Source organism: Triticum aestivum, chromosome 5B (genome assembly GCF_018294505.1).
Source record: "Triticum aestivum cultivar Chinese Spring chromosome 5B, IWGSC CS RefSeq v2.1, whole genome shotgun sequence".
NCBI lineage: Eukaryota > Viridiplantae > Streptophyta > Magnoliopsida > Poales > Poaceae > Triticum > Triticum aestivum.
In genome coordinates, this window is record NC_057807.1 from 27,115,080 (window position 1) to 27,132,127 (window position 17,048).

A 17,048-nucleotide genomic window follows, 5' to 3' on the forward strand; every position below is an offset into this window, starting at 1 on the left:
ACGCAGTAGTTCGGCGTACAAAAAAGGAAGGGCGCAAAAGGAGTACATCAAGCGTCGAGGTAAACCTCCGGCGGCATAGTCGTCGGCGTACGGGGGCTGGGAGGAATCGGCGCCGCGGCTTCCGGGCTGTTCTGCACGTCCTCTGCGCTGCTGTGCGCGGCGTAGGCATCGTCGGTGGGGCTGGGCGTCGCGGAGTCAGAGACATCGTCGGCCCTGGTCTCGTCGTCATCAGCCACCGGGCTGGGCGGCGGCGTCGCCGTCGTCGGTATCTGGTTCAGGATGAGGCCGCGCTCGGCCAAGAACCACGCCTTGAGCTTCTCGTTGCCGCTCTGGAGCATGTCAGCGCCGCCATCAAGAAGGCGAGGTCGTTGTTTCTCTTCTTGGCGTCTTGAGCTTTGAGTTTCGCAGTGGCGTTGGCGCGGAGCAAGTCGAGTTTGACGACATTGTTCGTCATCAAAACAGCCCACCTCGCCTCTGTTTTCTCCTCCCGCTCGGCGGCCCTGGTTTTGGCATCGGCAATGCAGTGCTCGATGGACTCTTGCACACGCGCGGCAGCTGTCTCGATGTATTTCGCCTTCTTGGCACCTTTGTTGCCGTCCGGGCGTCCATCGGCCGCGCCCGCTGTCGGCGCGTCCGGCTTGTACGTCTCTTTGGCCTTGGCGAGGGTGCGCCGGACGGCCGCCCATTTCTCGCACTTGTCGATCCGCTTGAAGACGTGGAGGTACTTGAAGTCTGCGTCGCTGTTGTCGTCGCGCCGCGCGGCATCACCTATTTCCTCGGCGGCGAGTACGTGTACGGCGGGTACTGCACGCCGGCGAACGCTGGTGAGGGCGTGAGTTGGGCGGGGCGCCCATGGGGGAAGGTGATGTTGGGGTTGAAGCCGCCATGAGCGTCCCCGTCGGCATAGCTCGGTGATGGCGTGCTCCATGGGTGCGGCGACGACCAGAACCTGGCTGGAGAGCCGATGCTTTGCTGGCTCCAGGCCACGCACGGATGCCCGGGTGGATTCATCATCACCGCGCGCGCCGCCTCCGCTTATTCAGCCGCCGCGCGCTCCGCAGCCGCTTTGTCCCGGGCCTTCATGGCCCTGTTGTATCTGTCGGCGTTGATGGTCTCCCGGCGCTCCACGTCCGCCTTCCACTCGGTGTTGGTCATGCCGGGGGGCTTGGACAGCGGAGCCCTAGACTTCCTTTGCTTCGGCGGGGCGGCGACGGCGGAATCCGTTGCGGCGCGCGGCATCACGTATTTCTTCAACGGCATGGCGAGCGGAACGGCAGGATGGAGGTGGGGTTTGGCGGGAGGAATGGAGAAGATGAGGGGGGGAGGAGGAAACGGCGGGAAAAAGTCTTCCAGTCGCCGATAGAGCGGCCCCACGCCGCTTTTCGCTTCCGCCGGCGCGCCCAGGCGACACACGGGCGATTGGGTTCGGGGCGGGATCGCCGGCTCTGGATTTCGCCCAAACCGGCGCTAAACGAGATCTTGGGGGCGCGGCTGGGCCAATTTTCGGTCATCGGCGCTAAAAATTCGTCTGGGAGGTCCTGTAGGGGGCGCGGCTGAAGATGATCTAAGGCTCACTTTTGGTTCAACGCGGCACATAATGCTCATAATTTGGAGGGGAAGTTGATGGACGGGCGCCGCGCGCCTAATTCTTTGGATGCTCGCCTCCCCGTCATGTCGTTGAGCTCCTGCGCCATTGCCGCTCCATCCGGCACCTCGACCAGCTCCACGCCCATCTCCTCGCTCACGGCTCATCCGACGTGGCCTGTCTCGCCTCCCAGCTCGCCGCGTCCTACTGCGCGCTCTCAGGTGGTGCTGGACACGGCCGACTCTTCCGCGCCCACCACCTGTTCGACAAAATCCCTGACCCGGACAGGTTCATGCACAGCTTCAATAGAGGTTGCCTCCAAGAGGCGCTCTGTCTACACCGGGACATCTTCCGGCGCGGAATCCTACCCAATGTGTTCACGCTGCCGTTCGTGCTCAAAGGCATGCGCGAGGGCACGGGCCGCCGAGCACGCGCTGGACGCTCATGGAGTGGTTGTCAAGCCGGGGTATGTGTGGCAGGTGATCATGCATGCTTAACAGGCTCCTACACTCCTGTGTGTCAACAGGGTCGCCGCGGGACTCTTGGCAGTTCTTTAGTGAGATTGCGTGGACAGGGATGTCGTGTCCTGGTGGATGCATTCACCTTGTTTGGAGAGATGGGGTGTCAGGGAGTGCTGCCCGATGAGATCACGTTTTGTCAGCCTGCTTCGTATGCGAGCGAGGTAAACATGAAGTTGGTCAGGTCAGGTAGGGAAGATCAAAGCCACACGATCCAATGCTGAAGTAGGCATGTAATGCCCGGCCTCAAGGGACGCCATCACCATGCATGTGCCTCTACATGCCTGCTTCGTGTCTAGCTGATACGCCAATTGAATCCAGCACGATGAGCCACGACGACATGCTCCGATGACAGCGGCGGGAGAGTTGAGCTGCATGATTTACTCGGAACAAGCGGAGGCGGTGTCGCTCGCCTGTCGTCCTTCCCCACTCTCCGGTCTTGTCGGATCAGATCCTCGGCACTGCAACGCATGCTTAATTTAGATTCTCTAGACGTCTGCATGCATCAGCGTGAAACTCTGAATTGATTGGCTAATTATAGTGTAGTGTTGGCCCATCCTCCGGCATTCTTCTTCACACTTGATGAGTGGTCAAGTCCTACAATGGGAATGAGTGGGTGAAGTTATTCCGCAAACAAACCAACTGTTACACCCACACTTGCTCCTAGCCAGTTCCATTTGCTCCTCCACCCATCCCTGTCTCTGTCTGAGGCGATTCTTTCTTGACTTTAGGTACCTCTCTTCGCTGCTGTTATCTTCGGCCCCACATCCCAAGAAAATCAATCAAAGTGGACAGAAGACATTTGTTTGCAAAAGTGAAAGAGGTAAGCCTGTCACTATATTAGTTCTTTGATTGTTCTTTCTGTACTGCCATACATTCCACATCCTTCTTGTCTGCTTTGTTTTTTATCTGTGAAATGTGCAGTAGTATTGATATTTGATACCCCTCCTTTGTTTCGTACAGAAATTGACCTGGGAAAGGAAATAATGAAATGCTCTGATTGAATAATGTGGTAAGGCCTTGTTCCTGGTACGTTTTGCTGTCTATAGTTTTGTTCACATGTACGGAGGTAGCACAAATAATTATGTCTGAATTAGAGGCTAAGTTTTGAATTTGTTTCCATTCATCAGGAACTACATGCACATGCCCATGAAGTGTTACCACAGCAAGACCTCCACAAATCCACTTGAATCTTGACACCACATGATGGCACATTAACACGGAGACGACAATAGTGCACAGATGAGCACCGATACAAATGCCAACCCTGCACCCAAGGATGCCGAGGAGAAGAAAGCGGCCGGCTCGTCCTCCTCTTCATCAGGGCACCTGGACGAAGACGATGATTTCTTCCAGATCGAAGGACCGGTCCTCAATACCCAATTCTCCCTGGCTGGACCAAACCTCGAAGGATTTCCAGACCCGACAAGGATCCCCTCGTCGGTCTTCGCAAGGACGTCAACATTGCAAACCGACTGGAGTGTCACGTCGAATGAGGCTCTCTTCAGCATCAATGTCGGGAACACGAGCTTCGACAAGGACCATAAGGTCTTGTATGGCAAGTCGGGTGAGATGGGCAACCCCAACGATCCTTTGGCGCCATTGCCATCGTTGCCGAAGCAGAGCCCAGGGTCTAGCCCCATCAAGGGGGCAGTGTCACCCAAGGCAACCGGGGAAGGCAGCTCGACTGTGAAGGGGGAAGGAGACGCGGATAGCATATCACACCATTCCGAAGGAAGCGCGACCAACTTTGCATTCCCCATGTACGGCCTCTCTATACCATGCACCCCCTATTAGCTAACTGTTTTCAGTATGAAGTTCTTTCTCGACTTTTTCAGTTATCGCCATACACTGGCACTCTTTTTATCTCCTTAAATAGCTAACTACCTGTGAAGATGTAAGTAGATATCTCAATGAACAACTTAATTACTTCTTTAAAATTGTTTTCCTCGTAATCGTTCACCTAGGCAAAAAATGATCTCATATCAAGAACTTAAGTCTTAAAAAATTAAAATGTTTGAATTGTGTTACCTCCTATTGTTGTTTAAATAAGCTAACGGTAATAATTAGATTACCCCCAGATGCAAAGAGTTAATTGTATGGTATGTCTTTCACTTGGTGAAATATCCAATCCCAGTGAATGACTTCTGGACGCATTTTCCAAATCGCGGTCTGATTTACAGTGTCTTCAGATTGGCAGGCGATGAGAAAGCCAGTGGGTGCTCGAAGGACAACCAACCAGATCTTGCCCGACAAAGCACAGCGCAACTGAGCCATGCACCAGAGCCAGAGCCGCATGATGAGAAGAACGAATCACCGAAAGCCGCAATGGAATCACCGAAAGCAGCAATGGAATCACCGAAAGCCACAACAGAATCACCGAAAGCTGTAATGGAAGCACCTAAACCTGAAGAAGCCCCAGTAGCAGAACCGGCACCGGCACCAGCACCAGCAGAGCCACCGCCAGCGACAAAAATGTTTCCCTGCTGTTCTTGCTGTCCGTTCTGTTGCTAAGGAGTATTCAATGGGCGCTCTCAATCCGAATCACCTTGGTTCTTTCTCTAGATGACTCGATATTTCATAGATGCTCAAATCAGTAGAAGGCCTTATACTGATTTGCAATCCAAAACTGTAAATCAGATCAGGAACTGGAGATGAGAGGGACATTGGCAACCAATTACTTGCTCTGGGTATGGTAGATTATCTTAGATACATACACTACTTGTAGAGAAGATGTTAATTTTGTAGTTTCTGATTGGGATATTTGTTTTATCATGGAGCCAGTTTATACTATTTGGTTGTAGTAATTGTGAGGATGCGTAGATGCTTTTGATTTACTAATTGTAGGTGTTACATTCTATATTGTTTTTGTTACTGTGATATCAATAAAATTAAGGTGTGTAGGTGCTATCTTTTCATATTCCTTTTATTTTTCTAATATAAATAAAATGAAGATATGTAAGGACCTAATTATGAATGCCATGTCGTCACCAGCAACTACAGAAAATTAGCATCTCACAATCAAGTAAGAAAAAATGAAAAAGGAAGGCAGACCAATCAATATTAATCTGCACATAAAACACTTCCTTGATTATCATAAGTAGGAATATAATAAGAATAAAATAGAATATCACAATCAGGGTTAGTGGCCTTGCCAACATCAGGGCCTCTGAAACATGAAATATTGCCATCTTGTTACATTTGCATTTGAAATTTCTCAATGTTCTGAATTTTTAGTTCAACAACCAGGACATATATGCCGGGGAACACAAAGATACCATTGACCTGGGCACATAGCAAAACACAACAGTAGGCACAGAAGAAACATTGGCAGGATCATGAGATGCCCACACTACATTGTCATAGCATTTTCGTAGCGCAAAGCAGGCAATCTCCGGAATGACTTTTCCCGTGCCCAGCAAACTCACAACATCACTGGCTTCAGCCGCCAACAAAATTCTCACATCAGGCAAAATCCACTCGGGAAGCCTGAGAGGAAATAGCAGCTCTGGACAATGCACCTTTGTCATCAGATGGACTTCAGCTGTTTGTCCATTGGCTGGGAAAAAGAACAGCCATACTGGTGAATGGAAGTTTTTGTAGATTGCGGTGAATGGGTGTACTCTCTCTATTGTAAAACATTGTGAATGACAGTTTTTCTTAAGTTAAACTTTGTAAAGTTTGATCAAATTTTTACAAAATATCAATATTTCTAATACAAATAAATAAAGTAAGAAAATATATTTAGTGATGGATATAATGAATTAATGATATTGACTTGTATTCTAGACAGTGCTATCTTTTCTATATAAATTTGATCAACATTTACAAAGTAGTTTTAGGTGAATTACAACAAGTCACTAGTAGAAAAGGAGGCAAAGGTCCAGGCCGGGTCAGCCATTAGTCCCGGTTCAGTCAAGAACCGGGACCCATGGGGGCATTGGACCCGGTTCGTGAGCCCCGGGGGCCGGCCGGGCCACGTGGGCCATTGGTCCCGGTTCGTCTGGACCTTTTGGTCCCGGTTGGAGGGACGAACCAGGACCAATGTGCCTCGCTCCTGGCCCACCATCATTGGTCCCGGTTGGTGGCTCGAACCGGGACTAAAGGGCAGCCTTTGGTCCCGGTTCATGCCACCAACCGGGACCAATGAGGTGCCTATATATATCCCCTCGCGTAAGAGCAGAGCACACTGCTCTGTTTTTTCTGGCAGCCGAGGGGGAGAGGGCTTGGTGGTGCTCTAGCTCACCTCCTATGCACACAAGGTGTTCGATGGAATGGCCGAGCCACACTACTTAAGCTTTCTCCTCTCCAAGCTCGACCTCCAAACTCCATTTTCCTAAATATTTGTCTAGGTTTAGCGGTCCGTCACGCCCCGTCCCCGTCTTCACCGCCGTCGATCACCCGCGCCGATCTCATCGCTTGCACCACCGTGGTGAGCCTCTTGTTCTTATCTTCTTTCTGAAAGGAAAAATATTCTTACTTGTATGTTTAGATAGATACTTGTATTATTTTCTTACTTTTATTATTGCATCTTATATAGTGCGATGGTTTTGGTATCCGCCCCCGTCGGCCCTCGTCCTGTCTATGATTCGGATGTGGTATATATTATCTTTTCATAACTATTGGTTCATTTATTGTTTATGAAAATTATGCCGATCAACGTGACATAGATTTTATTTATCTAGGAGGTTGTTGAACCGGAAATTCCAACCGACCCTATTGTCGAGAGGTTAAATTTAGTTGAAGAAGAAAATAATTTCTTGAAGGAAAAAATAAGAAAAATTGAGGAGGAGAAGATGATATTGGAGTTGCATGTTGCGGATGTCGTCGATGATCACAAGATCAAGATGGATGCAATGCGCTTGAAGATTAGAAAGATTAGAAAATATGCCATTCATACCGAGGCTTGGTATCATTATGCTGTTGGATCAGTTGTTACCTTGGTTGCGATTATGATCGCATTTGTTTTCGCATTGAAATGTTTTACATAGTTTCAATGTATGGTTTAATTAATTTAGATGCTCTGTAGAGCTTTATGTTCTTCTGTAATGATTTTCGCTTGAAGATGAGAACTATGTATGTACTTTGGTTTTAATATGATGATGAACTTCTATTAATTTGGTCACTTAATTATCTATTCATGATGTTCTGCAATGATTTTTGACACACTTAATTATATATAATGCACGCAGATGAACCGGCAATGGATGTACGGTGACAGACACACCTCCGAGTACATTAAGGGCGTGCATGATTTTCTCGAAGTGGCTGAGGCAAACAAGCAGAATGGTTTTATGTGTTGTCCATGCCCTATATGTGGGAATACGAAGTCTTACTCTGACCGCAAAATCCTTCACACCCACCTGCTTTACAAGGGTTTCATGCCACACTATAATGTTTGGACGAGGCACGGAGAAATAGGGATTATGATGGAAGACGGCAAAGAAGAAGAGTACGATGACAACTATGTGCCCCCTGAATACGATGATGCTACTGAACATCAAGAGGAACCAGACGATGTGCATGATGCTGCTGCAACGGGCGAAGCTGCTGAAGATTAAGAGGAACCAGACGATGTGCCCGATGATGATGATCTCCGTCGGGTCATTGTCGATGCAAGGACGCAATGCGAAAGTCAAAAGGAGAAGTTGAAGTTTGATCGCATGTTAGAGGATCACAAAAAAGGGTTGTACCCCAATTGCGAATATGGCAACACAAAGCTCGGTACCGTACTGGAATTGCTACAGTGGAAGGCAGAGAATGTTGTGCCTGTCAAAGGATTTGGGAAGCTACTGAAAATATTGAAGAAGAAGCTTCCAAAGGATAACGAATTGCTCGACAGTACATACGCAGCAAAGAAGGTCGTATGCCCTATAGGATTGGAGGTGCAGAAGATACATGCATGCCCTAATGACTGCATCCTCTACCGCAGTGCGTACAAGGATCTGAACGCATGCCCGGTATGCGGTGCATTACGGTATAAGATCAGACGAGATGACCCTGATGATGTTGATGGCGAGCCCCCCAGGAAGAGGGTTCCTGTGAAGGTGATGTGGTATGCTCCTATAATACCACGGTTGAAACGTCTGTTCAGAAATGGAGAGCATGCCAAGTTGATGCGATGGCACAGTGAGGACCGTAAGAAAGACGGGAAGTTGAGAGCACCCGCTGACGGGTCGCAGTGGAGAAAAATTGAGAGAGAGTACTGGGCTGAGTTTGCACGTGACCCAAGGAACGTATGGTTTGGTTTAAGCACGGATGGCATTAATCCTTTCGGGGAGCGGAGCAGCAATCACAGCACCTGTCCCGTGACTCTATGTATGTATAACCTTCCTCCTTGGATGTGCATGAAGCGTAAGTTCATTATGATGCCAGTTCTCATCCAAGGCCCTAAGCAACCCGGCAACGACATTATGTGTACCTAAGGCCATTAGTTGAAGAACCTTTACAGCTGTGGAATAGAAACGGTGTACATACGTGGGATGAGCATAAACAGGAGGAATTTGACCTAAAGGCGTTGCTGTTCGTGACCATCAATGATTGGCCGCTCTCAGTAACCTTTCAGGACAGACAAACAAGGGATACCACGCATGCACGCACTATTTAGCTGACACCGAAAGTATATACATGGGAAGCTGCAGGAAGAATGTGTACCTGGGCCATCGTCGATTTCTGCCAACCAACCATCAATGTCGAAAGAAAGGCAAGCATTTCAAAGGCGAGGCAGATCACCGGAAGAAGCCCGCCATGCGTACCGGTGATCACGTACTTGCTATGGTCAATGATTTACACGTAATCTTTGGAAAGTGTACCAGCGGACTAGCTGTTCCGAGTGACGCTGGGGGACACGCACCCATGTGGAAGAAGAAATCTATATTTTGGGACCTACCCTACTGGAAAGATCTAGAGGTCCGCTCTTCGATCGACGTGATGCACGTGACGAAGAACCTTTGCGTGAACCTGCTAGGCTTCTTGGGCGTGTATGGGAAGACAAAAGATACACCTGAGGCACGGGAGGACCTGCAACGTTTGCACTAAAAAGACGGCATGCCTCCGAAGCAGTATGAAGGTCTTGCCAGCTACGCTCTTACAAAGAAGAGAAGGAAATATTCTTTGAATGCCTGCTTAGTATGAAGGTCCCGACTGGCTTCTCGTCGAATATAAAGGGAATAATAAATATGGCAGAGAAAAAGTTTCAGAACCTAAAATCTCATGACTGCCACGTGATTATGACGCAACTGCTTCCAGTTGCATTGAGGGGGCTTCTACCGAAAAACGTCTGATTAGCCATTGTGAAGCTATGTGCATTCCTCAATGCAATCTCTCAGAAGGTGATCGATCCAGAAATCGTACCAAGGCTAAGGAGTGATGTGGCGCAATGTCTTGTCAGTTCCGAGCTGGTGTTCCCACCATCCTTCTTCAATATCATGACACACGTCCTAGTTCATCTAGTCGACGAGATTGTCATTCTGGGGCCCGTATTTCTACACAATATGTTACCCTTTGAGAGGTTCATGGGAGTCCTAAAGAAATATGTCTGTAACCGTGCTAGGCCAGAAGGAAGCATCTCCATGGGCCATCAAATAGAGGATGTCATCGGGATTTGTGTTGACTTCATTCCTGGCCTTAAGAAGATAGGTCTCCCTAAATTGCGGTATGAGGGGAGACTGACTGGAAAAGGCACGCTTGGAAGGGACTCAATAATATGCAGGGATGGATATTCTTGGTCTCAAGCACACTGCACAGTTCTACAGAACTCTACCTTGGTGACCCCTTATGTCGATGAACACAAAAACAGTCTGCGCTCCAAACACCCGGAGCAGTGCGACGACTGGATTACATGTGAACACATCAGGACTTTCAGCAGTTGGTTGGAAACACGTCTCAGAGGTGACAACACTGTTTGTGATGAGCTGTACTTGTTGTCCAGGGGACCATCTTCGACTGTTACGATTTGGAAAGGATACAAGATAAATGGGAATACATTTTACACGATTGACCAAGATCAAAAGAGCACCAACCAAAGCAGCGGTGTCCGCTTTGATGCAGCCACCGAGAGGGGAAAGGACACATATTATGGTTACATAGTGGACATATGGGAACTTGACTACGGACATGATTTTAAGGTCCCTTTGTTTAAGTGCAAATGGGTCAATCTGTCAGGAGGCGGGGTACAGGTAGACCCATAGTACGGAATGACAACAGTGGATCTGAAAAATCTTGGGTACATTGACGAACCGTTCGTCCTAGCCAATGATGTGGCACAGATTATCTATGTGAAGGACATGTCTACCAGACCGAGAAAAAGAAAAGATAAGGAAGCGAATACATCATACGATGAGTCAAAGCGCCACATAGTTCTTTCGGGAAAAAGGGACATCGTGGGAGTGGAGGGCAAGACAGACATGTCTGAAGATTATGAAAAGTTTCATGAAATTCCTCCATTCAAAGTCAAGGCTGACCCAAGCATCCTGATAAACGATGAAGATTATCCATGGTTATGGTGCAATAAGCAAATGACACAAGGGAAGAAAAAGTGAAGACTTTCTCCCGCAACTATTATGATGATACCATGCCAACTTTGTAACAGACGAGTATGATACCATTGTCCGTTTTGTACATGCACATGCTATGTGGGTGAAATTATGATACCATACCAACTTTCAACTTTTGTTGTAAGTAGAAACAAAATAAAATAAATAAAGCAAAAAAAAACAAAAAAAGTGTTTTCAAATTTGAAAACTAATGGCACTAACAGAAAGTTTATAATTTTTCTAAAACTAAAAGCAAAAATAATTAAAAAATAAAGCAAAAAATAAAAGAAAATAAATAATGCAGAAAACAAAACAAAAAAACTAGAAAAAAATAAAAATAGCAACAATAAGTAAGGAAAACAAAAAAAACAAAAAAAGTGCCTCCTACTGGGCCCCCATGGCCTGAATACGACTAGAAACCCAACAATGGGCCAGGATTCTGGCCCGTAGTAAGCCCAGTAGGCCCACAGGCACATAGAGACAGATTAGGCCCGAAAGCCTGCTTCAGAGAGGAGCTCGAGAGGGATGGTGCATCGCACCTTATAAACAGGTGCGGCTCTCTCTCAGCTAGCGAGGTGGGACTAAACTCCCACCACCACGCCGTTGTGCAAGGCCCATTGGTCCCGGTTGGTGGCACCAACCGGGACTAAAGGGATGCATTGGTCCCGGTTGGTGCTACGAACCAAGACCAATGCCCCCCCTTTAGTCCCGGTTGGTGCCACCAACTGGGACCAAAGGCCGCCGCTTCCCGCCATTTGCGCTACTGAAAAAGAGGCCTTTGGTCCCGGTTGGTGGCACCAACCAGGACTAAAGGGTGCATTAGTCCCGGTTGGTTTCACGAACCGGGACCAATGGCTTTGCTATATAAGCAAAGACTTAGCATTTTTCATTTCATCTCTGCAGTTGTCCGTGCCGACGACGCCGCCAGGCTGCCCGATTCACACCCCGCTGACGTCGTCGCCGCCCCTGTCGCCGCCCGCGCCCCGCGCCATCACCATCCCGCGCCGCCCCGACGCCGTTGCTGCGCGCCACCCCGCGCCGTCGCGGTCACCTCCCCGCGCCGCCCAGACATCGTCGCCGCCCCGCGTCGCGCCTGACGCCGTCGCCGCCACTTCCCGCGCCCCTGCTCGCCCCGACACCGCCCGCCGCTCGCCCCTGCCCGCCCCGATGCCGCCCTTGTGAGCACCGCGCGCCCCTGCCGACCCCGCCGCCGCCGCCATTGTTTTTAGTTATATATATATATATATATGTGCTATTTTTTACATGTTTTTATATTTTCATATATGTATGTATGTATTTTTTAGATATATGTATTTCTTATGTATGTTCATATATGTATGTATGTATTTTTACATGTTTTTTTAGGAATGTATGTATTTTTTCAATTGTAATATGCATGGTGTTTTAAAAATACATTAATTTTTGTACATTAATGTTCTCTGATTTAGTACATTAATTTTAGGTTAGTTTCATTTTTAGAAAAGTTTTATATATTTAATTAGGAAGAAGGAAGAGAAGGAAGAAGGAAGAAGGAAGAAGAAGAAAAAGTTTTATATATGCAAAAGTTACATTTTAAGAAAAGTTTTATATATCTAGCTAGAAAGAAGGAAGAAGAAGAAAAAGGAGAGGAAAAAGGAAAATAAGAAGAGGAAGAAAGGAGAAGAAGAGGAGAGGAAGAAGAGGAGAAATAAATAAGAAGAGGAAAAAGGAAGAAAAAGAAGAGGAGAAGAAGAAAGGAATAGAGGAGAAGAAAAAATAGAATATTTTCTATTCTATTTTTTCTTCTTCTCCTCTTTTTTCTTCTTTTTTTTCTTCGATCTTCTTCTCTATCGTCGTTGATATACCCCTCCCGATAACTTCAACATGAGGGGGGGGGTCGATATACCCCCTCCCCGATAATATTATTTTCCCATGTACGTATGTCCTGTCGATATAAACTCCTGATAACTTCAACACGTGGGGGGGTCGATATACCCCCTCCGATATACCCCTCCCTGTTACTATTATTTTCTCATGTACGTATGTCGTCGTTGTTGATATAAATCCCTCCCGATAACTTCAACACGTGGGGGGGTCGATATACCCCCTCCCGATAACTTCAACACGAGGGGGGGTCGATATATATATACCCCCTCCCCGATAACATTATTTTCCCGTGTATGTATCTCGTCGTTGTCGATATTACCCCCTTGAAGCGTTGTCGAGGCCACCCCAAACCCTATAGAAGCAGCGCCGAGGCCACTAATTAATATGATTCCTTACTGTGATTAGCTAGCTAGTTCTACGTTTGCCACTAATATATCCATATCTGTCATGTTTGAATAATAATTGCCATGTTGTAAATATTTGTATAAACTATGGACACCCCCCCGAGATGAAGCAACAGAAGTGATGTTGGAGGAGATAATCGCACATGGAAGTGATGTCGTCTTATCGTTTCTGAATGACATCGATGGTCTGGAAGGATAGGGTGAAGAAGCAGGCAATTATGTTGGCTCCTTTGACCAAATGCCGGTGCAAGAAGGAGACCATGAGGACGGCTTCGGTCACCCAATGACGGTGCAAGAAGGAGACCGTGATGATGGCTCTGGTGACCGAACCGAGTCTGGCCATGTATATATATTAGTTAAGCCTGTGCTGACTAGCTAATTGATGCATTCATTGTTTTGGTATATGTACACATATTAATTAACTCTCCTCTTTCTTCTTTTTTCTAGCCCTCCGGATCGAGCACAACTTCGGTAAGGAGACGAGGCCCGAAGAAAAAGTTGAGCTCGGATGAAAGGTTTGAGATCACAGCAATCGTGTGCGACGGCAAATCGATTGAACCCATACGGACAAAGAACGCATTTGCTGCTCAGTGCGGGGTTCTTGTTAGGGACAAGATCCCGATCAGCATCCACCAATGGTATAAGCCTAAGGAGGAAGACCCTCAGGTGTCTTATGTCAATGATATGCAGAAAGATGATCTTTGGACTGAGCTGAAGGCAAATTTCACCCTACCGCCAGAGGAGGATCTGGAGAAGCCAGTTACAAAGCAATTAATCAAGTCTTGTGCTCTTAAGAAGATGGCAGGCCTATTCAGGAGGTGGAGGAAAGAGTTGAAAAAGTTTGTCGACAAAGAAGAGACACCAGAATTCATCGGCAAATATGAGAAGATCAGAGATCATTGGCCTGCATTTGTGGCCCACACAACATCGGAATAGAGTAAGAAGATGTCGGCGACAGACAAGCAAAATGCTGCAAAGAAGAAGTTTCACCATCGCACGGGGTCAGGTGGCTACCTCAAAGCCCGGCCTAAGTGGTCCAAGGCTGAGAATGATCTGCTTGATAAAGGGATCAAACCAAAGACAATGAACTGGCCAGACCGTTGCCGGACTTGGTTCTTCGGGGCTGGCGGAACCTTGGACCCTGTATCAGGGAAGTGCCGTTGGACAGACGAGCAACTGAAAACACCAGTCAACAAGCTTCGACACTATATCGATGCAGCGCAGCAAGGGACGTTCGTTCCAGATAGGGAGAAGGACGAGCTCACAATGGCCCTCGGGTCTTGAGCACACTGGACGGACACGAGGCACGCCAGGCTCCATTCCGTGGAAGGTTGGTTTTTCGGACGCAGGGGGTTACAAAACCCACGAGAGGAGGAAGAAACTGGAGCAGAGCCAACTGCAGGCGCTGCATGAAAGGGTACAAGGGCTAGAGGAACGAGAAGCAGATCGCAGCAAACGACCTGCCGAAGCTTCCCCTGAAGCTACCCCGTCATCTCGGCGGAGAAGCAGCGTGGCTTCCACTGAGCTGCTTCAGCCGGAGCATGTCTTGATGGCTCCTGCTAGCTATGTCAAGACCCCGATCCTAAGTCACACCGATCTAGCATGTAACACATCATATCACTTTGCGGCCTCACGCACGGTATTCCCATGAGTGCCACCTTACCTGCCCGGGACCGTTTGCGCCTTTTGGCTCACGTATATGATAGTGCCGCTAGCATCCATATGACAAAGAACCCGGGCTGACATGGCTAGTCATGAACTCAAAGTGGCACTAACTTATAGGGACAGGCATACATGACCCAGCAACGAACGTGTCGGTCATCAGCGAGTGAATTCGGGCTGTAGCAACTGGGCTAGCAGGACTCCGGTAAACCGGGCTGTAGCAGGCTAACAGGACTTCGGTAGACACCGCGTGACATTTCCCCAAAGGGACAGACACAAGAACGAAGAAGGACACATGCCGGCCAGCCTAAGTGTTCCGGAGCAGTAGCAAGCTACCAAGGCTCAGTGGAAGCACTAGGAGGCATTTCCCGGTAAGAGAGGCTACCAAGGATAAACAACTAGTTAGTCAGATCCCACACATACCAAGCATTTCAATAACATACACACAATATGCTCGATATGTGCAAATACAACATGGCATCATAACATGACTCTACAACTCAAGTATCTATTCAATAGGCTCCGAGGAGCGAGATATTACAAAAATGGGCCTCATGACCCAACACTCAGAGCATACAAGTCAAAGCACAAGCGGAAACTTAGCATGTTTGGGTACAGACAACTACAAATGAAAAAGGCTGAGAAGCCTGACTATCTACCAGATCCTGCCGAGGGCACAAGATCGTAGCTGAGGTAACAAGCTAAACGTCGAAGTCCACGTGGAACTACTAGTGAGACTGAAGTCTCTCTGCAAAAACATAAAATAGGCAAACGTGAGTACAAATGTACCCAGCAAGACTTACATCAGAACTAACTACATATGCATCATTATCAACAAAGGGGTGGTGGGGTTTAACTGCAGCAAGCCAGCTTTGACTCAGTGGCTATCCTAAACTACGACTGCAAGTAACTCTTTGAGGTGGCGCACACGAGTCCACATATTCACCATTTCAATACACCACTATGGATCCGTTCCTGTCTCCCTACGAGAACGCCATCCATAGCACTCACGCTTATCTTGCGTATTTTAGAGTATCCACTTTCACTTGTCTATCAACTATACAAGCAACCCAGAAGTCCTTTTCCGTGGACACGGCTATTCGAATAGATGATGTTAACCCTGCAGGGGTGTACTTCTTCACACACGCTCTCACCACTTACCGCCGTTTACACGACATGTACTCGGCAACCTTCAAGCGGAAGCCCAACATGGGTGTCGGCCACAGCCTACCTAAACACTCAAGTCTCTATCCAGGTTTATCGCCTATTCAAGTTCCATGCGCAGGGAGTCCGGCCGAGGTTTCCACATACGGCCCCGAACAATGTGTACAGGGTTCCGCGACACCAAACGGGCGCCCGGCATACCCGGCCACGTGCCTACCGCATCACAGCCCACCCCTCGGGTCAGCGCTGCCCATAGCCTCCAGCATACTACAAATACCAGAAACTACTTGCAACTCCTGGACAGAGGACAAGGGTGGTTAAGAAGCCGAGAGGGTCCATTGGTTTCGGGCCCAATGCGTGGTAGTAACTGTTTCATGGATCATAAACACAGAACTCGGTTCCTGAGGACGGCTGCAATGAGACAACCCACCATGTACTCCTACATGGCCTCTCACTGCTACCTTTACCAAATCGTGTTCACACACTTAGCTCACGCACAGTAGGACATGTTCACACACCATTGATTCATCCCCGATGAATCAGACCTGACTCAACTCTAAGCAGTAGCAAGCATGACAAACAAGCATGAATGAGTAGGCACAACAGGGCTCAAACAACTCCTACTCATGCTAGTGGGTTTCATCTATTTACTATGGCAATGACAGGTCATGCAGAGGATAAAGGGGTTCAGCTACCGCAGCAAGTAACAAATGAATCGTTGTTGTCCTAATGCAGTAAAAGAGAGCAGGAGCGAGAGAGTGGGATTGTATTGGAATGAACAAGGGGGTTTTGCTTGCCTGACACTTCTGAAGATAGTATAGCTCTTCATCGGTGTCATCGATCTCATCATCGGTATCACGTCTATCAAGAGGGGACAAATACCGGCAACACAGAAGGAAACACAATCAATGCAATGCACAATATGATGCATGATCATGACATGGAAAAATGAGTGTGTTGGCTAATGCAACTATAATCAGATGGGTTTGAGTTAGTTTGAACCCAAGGTTCAAGTTCAAATTGAAACTATGACTTAATAAAGTGCATTATCATGTTTTGATATAAACAGCACGTTTAACTTGCTTAAACATGCATGGAACCAGTGCAGATGGATAGATTGGATTTTTCTGATCATTTTTCATATATAACTTATTTCATTTGGAGTTACGATTGAATTTATATGATTTTTAGAAGTTTAAGCATTTTTCTGGATTTTCGGATTAAAAAGAATTAACTAATTCCATAAAAGGATTTACTGCGTCAGCACTGCGTCAGGCTGACGTCAGCAGGGTCAACATGGCTTCCCGGGGTCAAA

The 17,048-nt window shown here is 47.7% G+C and overlaps 1 protein-coding gene across 1 annotated transcript; it reads left to right on the forward strand.

Annotated features, from left to right (window-relative positions):
• The first annotated feature begins 2,225 nt into the window (after positions 1-2,225).
• LOC123115519 (skin secretory protein xP2) lies at positions 2,226-5,013 on the forward strand. The gene is made up of 4 exons (XM_044536661.1): positions 2,226-2,926; positions 3,067-3,115; positions 3,234-3,866; positions 4,296-5,013. The coding sequence occupies exons 3-4, from the start codon at positions 3,346-3,348 to the stop codon at positions 4,615-4,617; spliced, it is 843 nt and encodes a 280-aa protein (XP_044392596.1). The 5' UTR covers positions 2,226-2,926; positions 3,067-3,115; positions 3,234-3,345; the 3' UTR covers positions 4,618-5,013.
• The last annotated feature ends 12,035 nt before the right edge of the window (positions 5,014-17,048 follow it).

Excerpts from the sequence above, each read along its gene's own strand:
- LOC123115519 (XM_044536661.1), top strand. The coding sequence starts at position 3,346 with ATGAGCACCGATACAAATGCCAACCCTGCACCCAAGGATGCCGAGGAG. Across the intron at positions 3,867-4,295 it reads ACCAACTTTGCATTCCCCAT|ATTGGCAGGCGATGAGAAAG; the intron begins GTACGGCCTCTC and ends CAGTGTCTTCAG.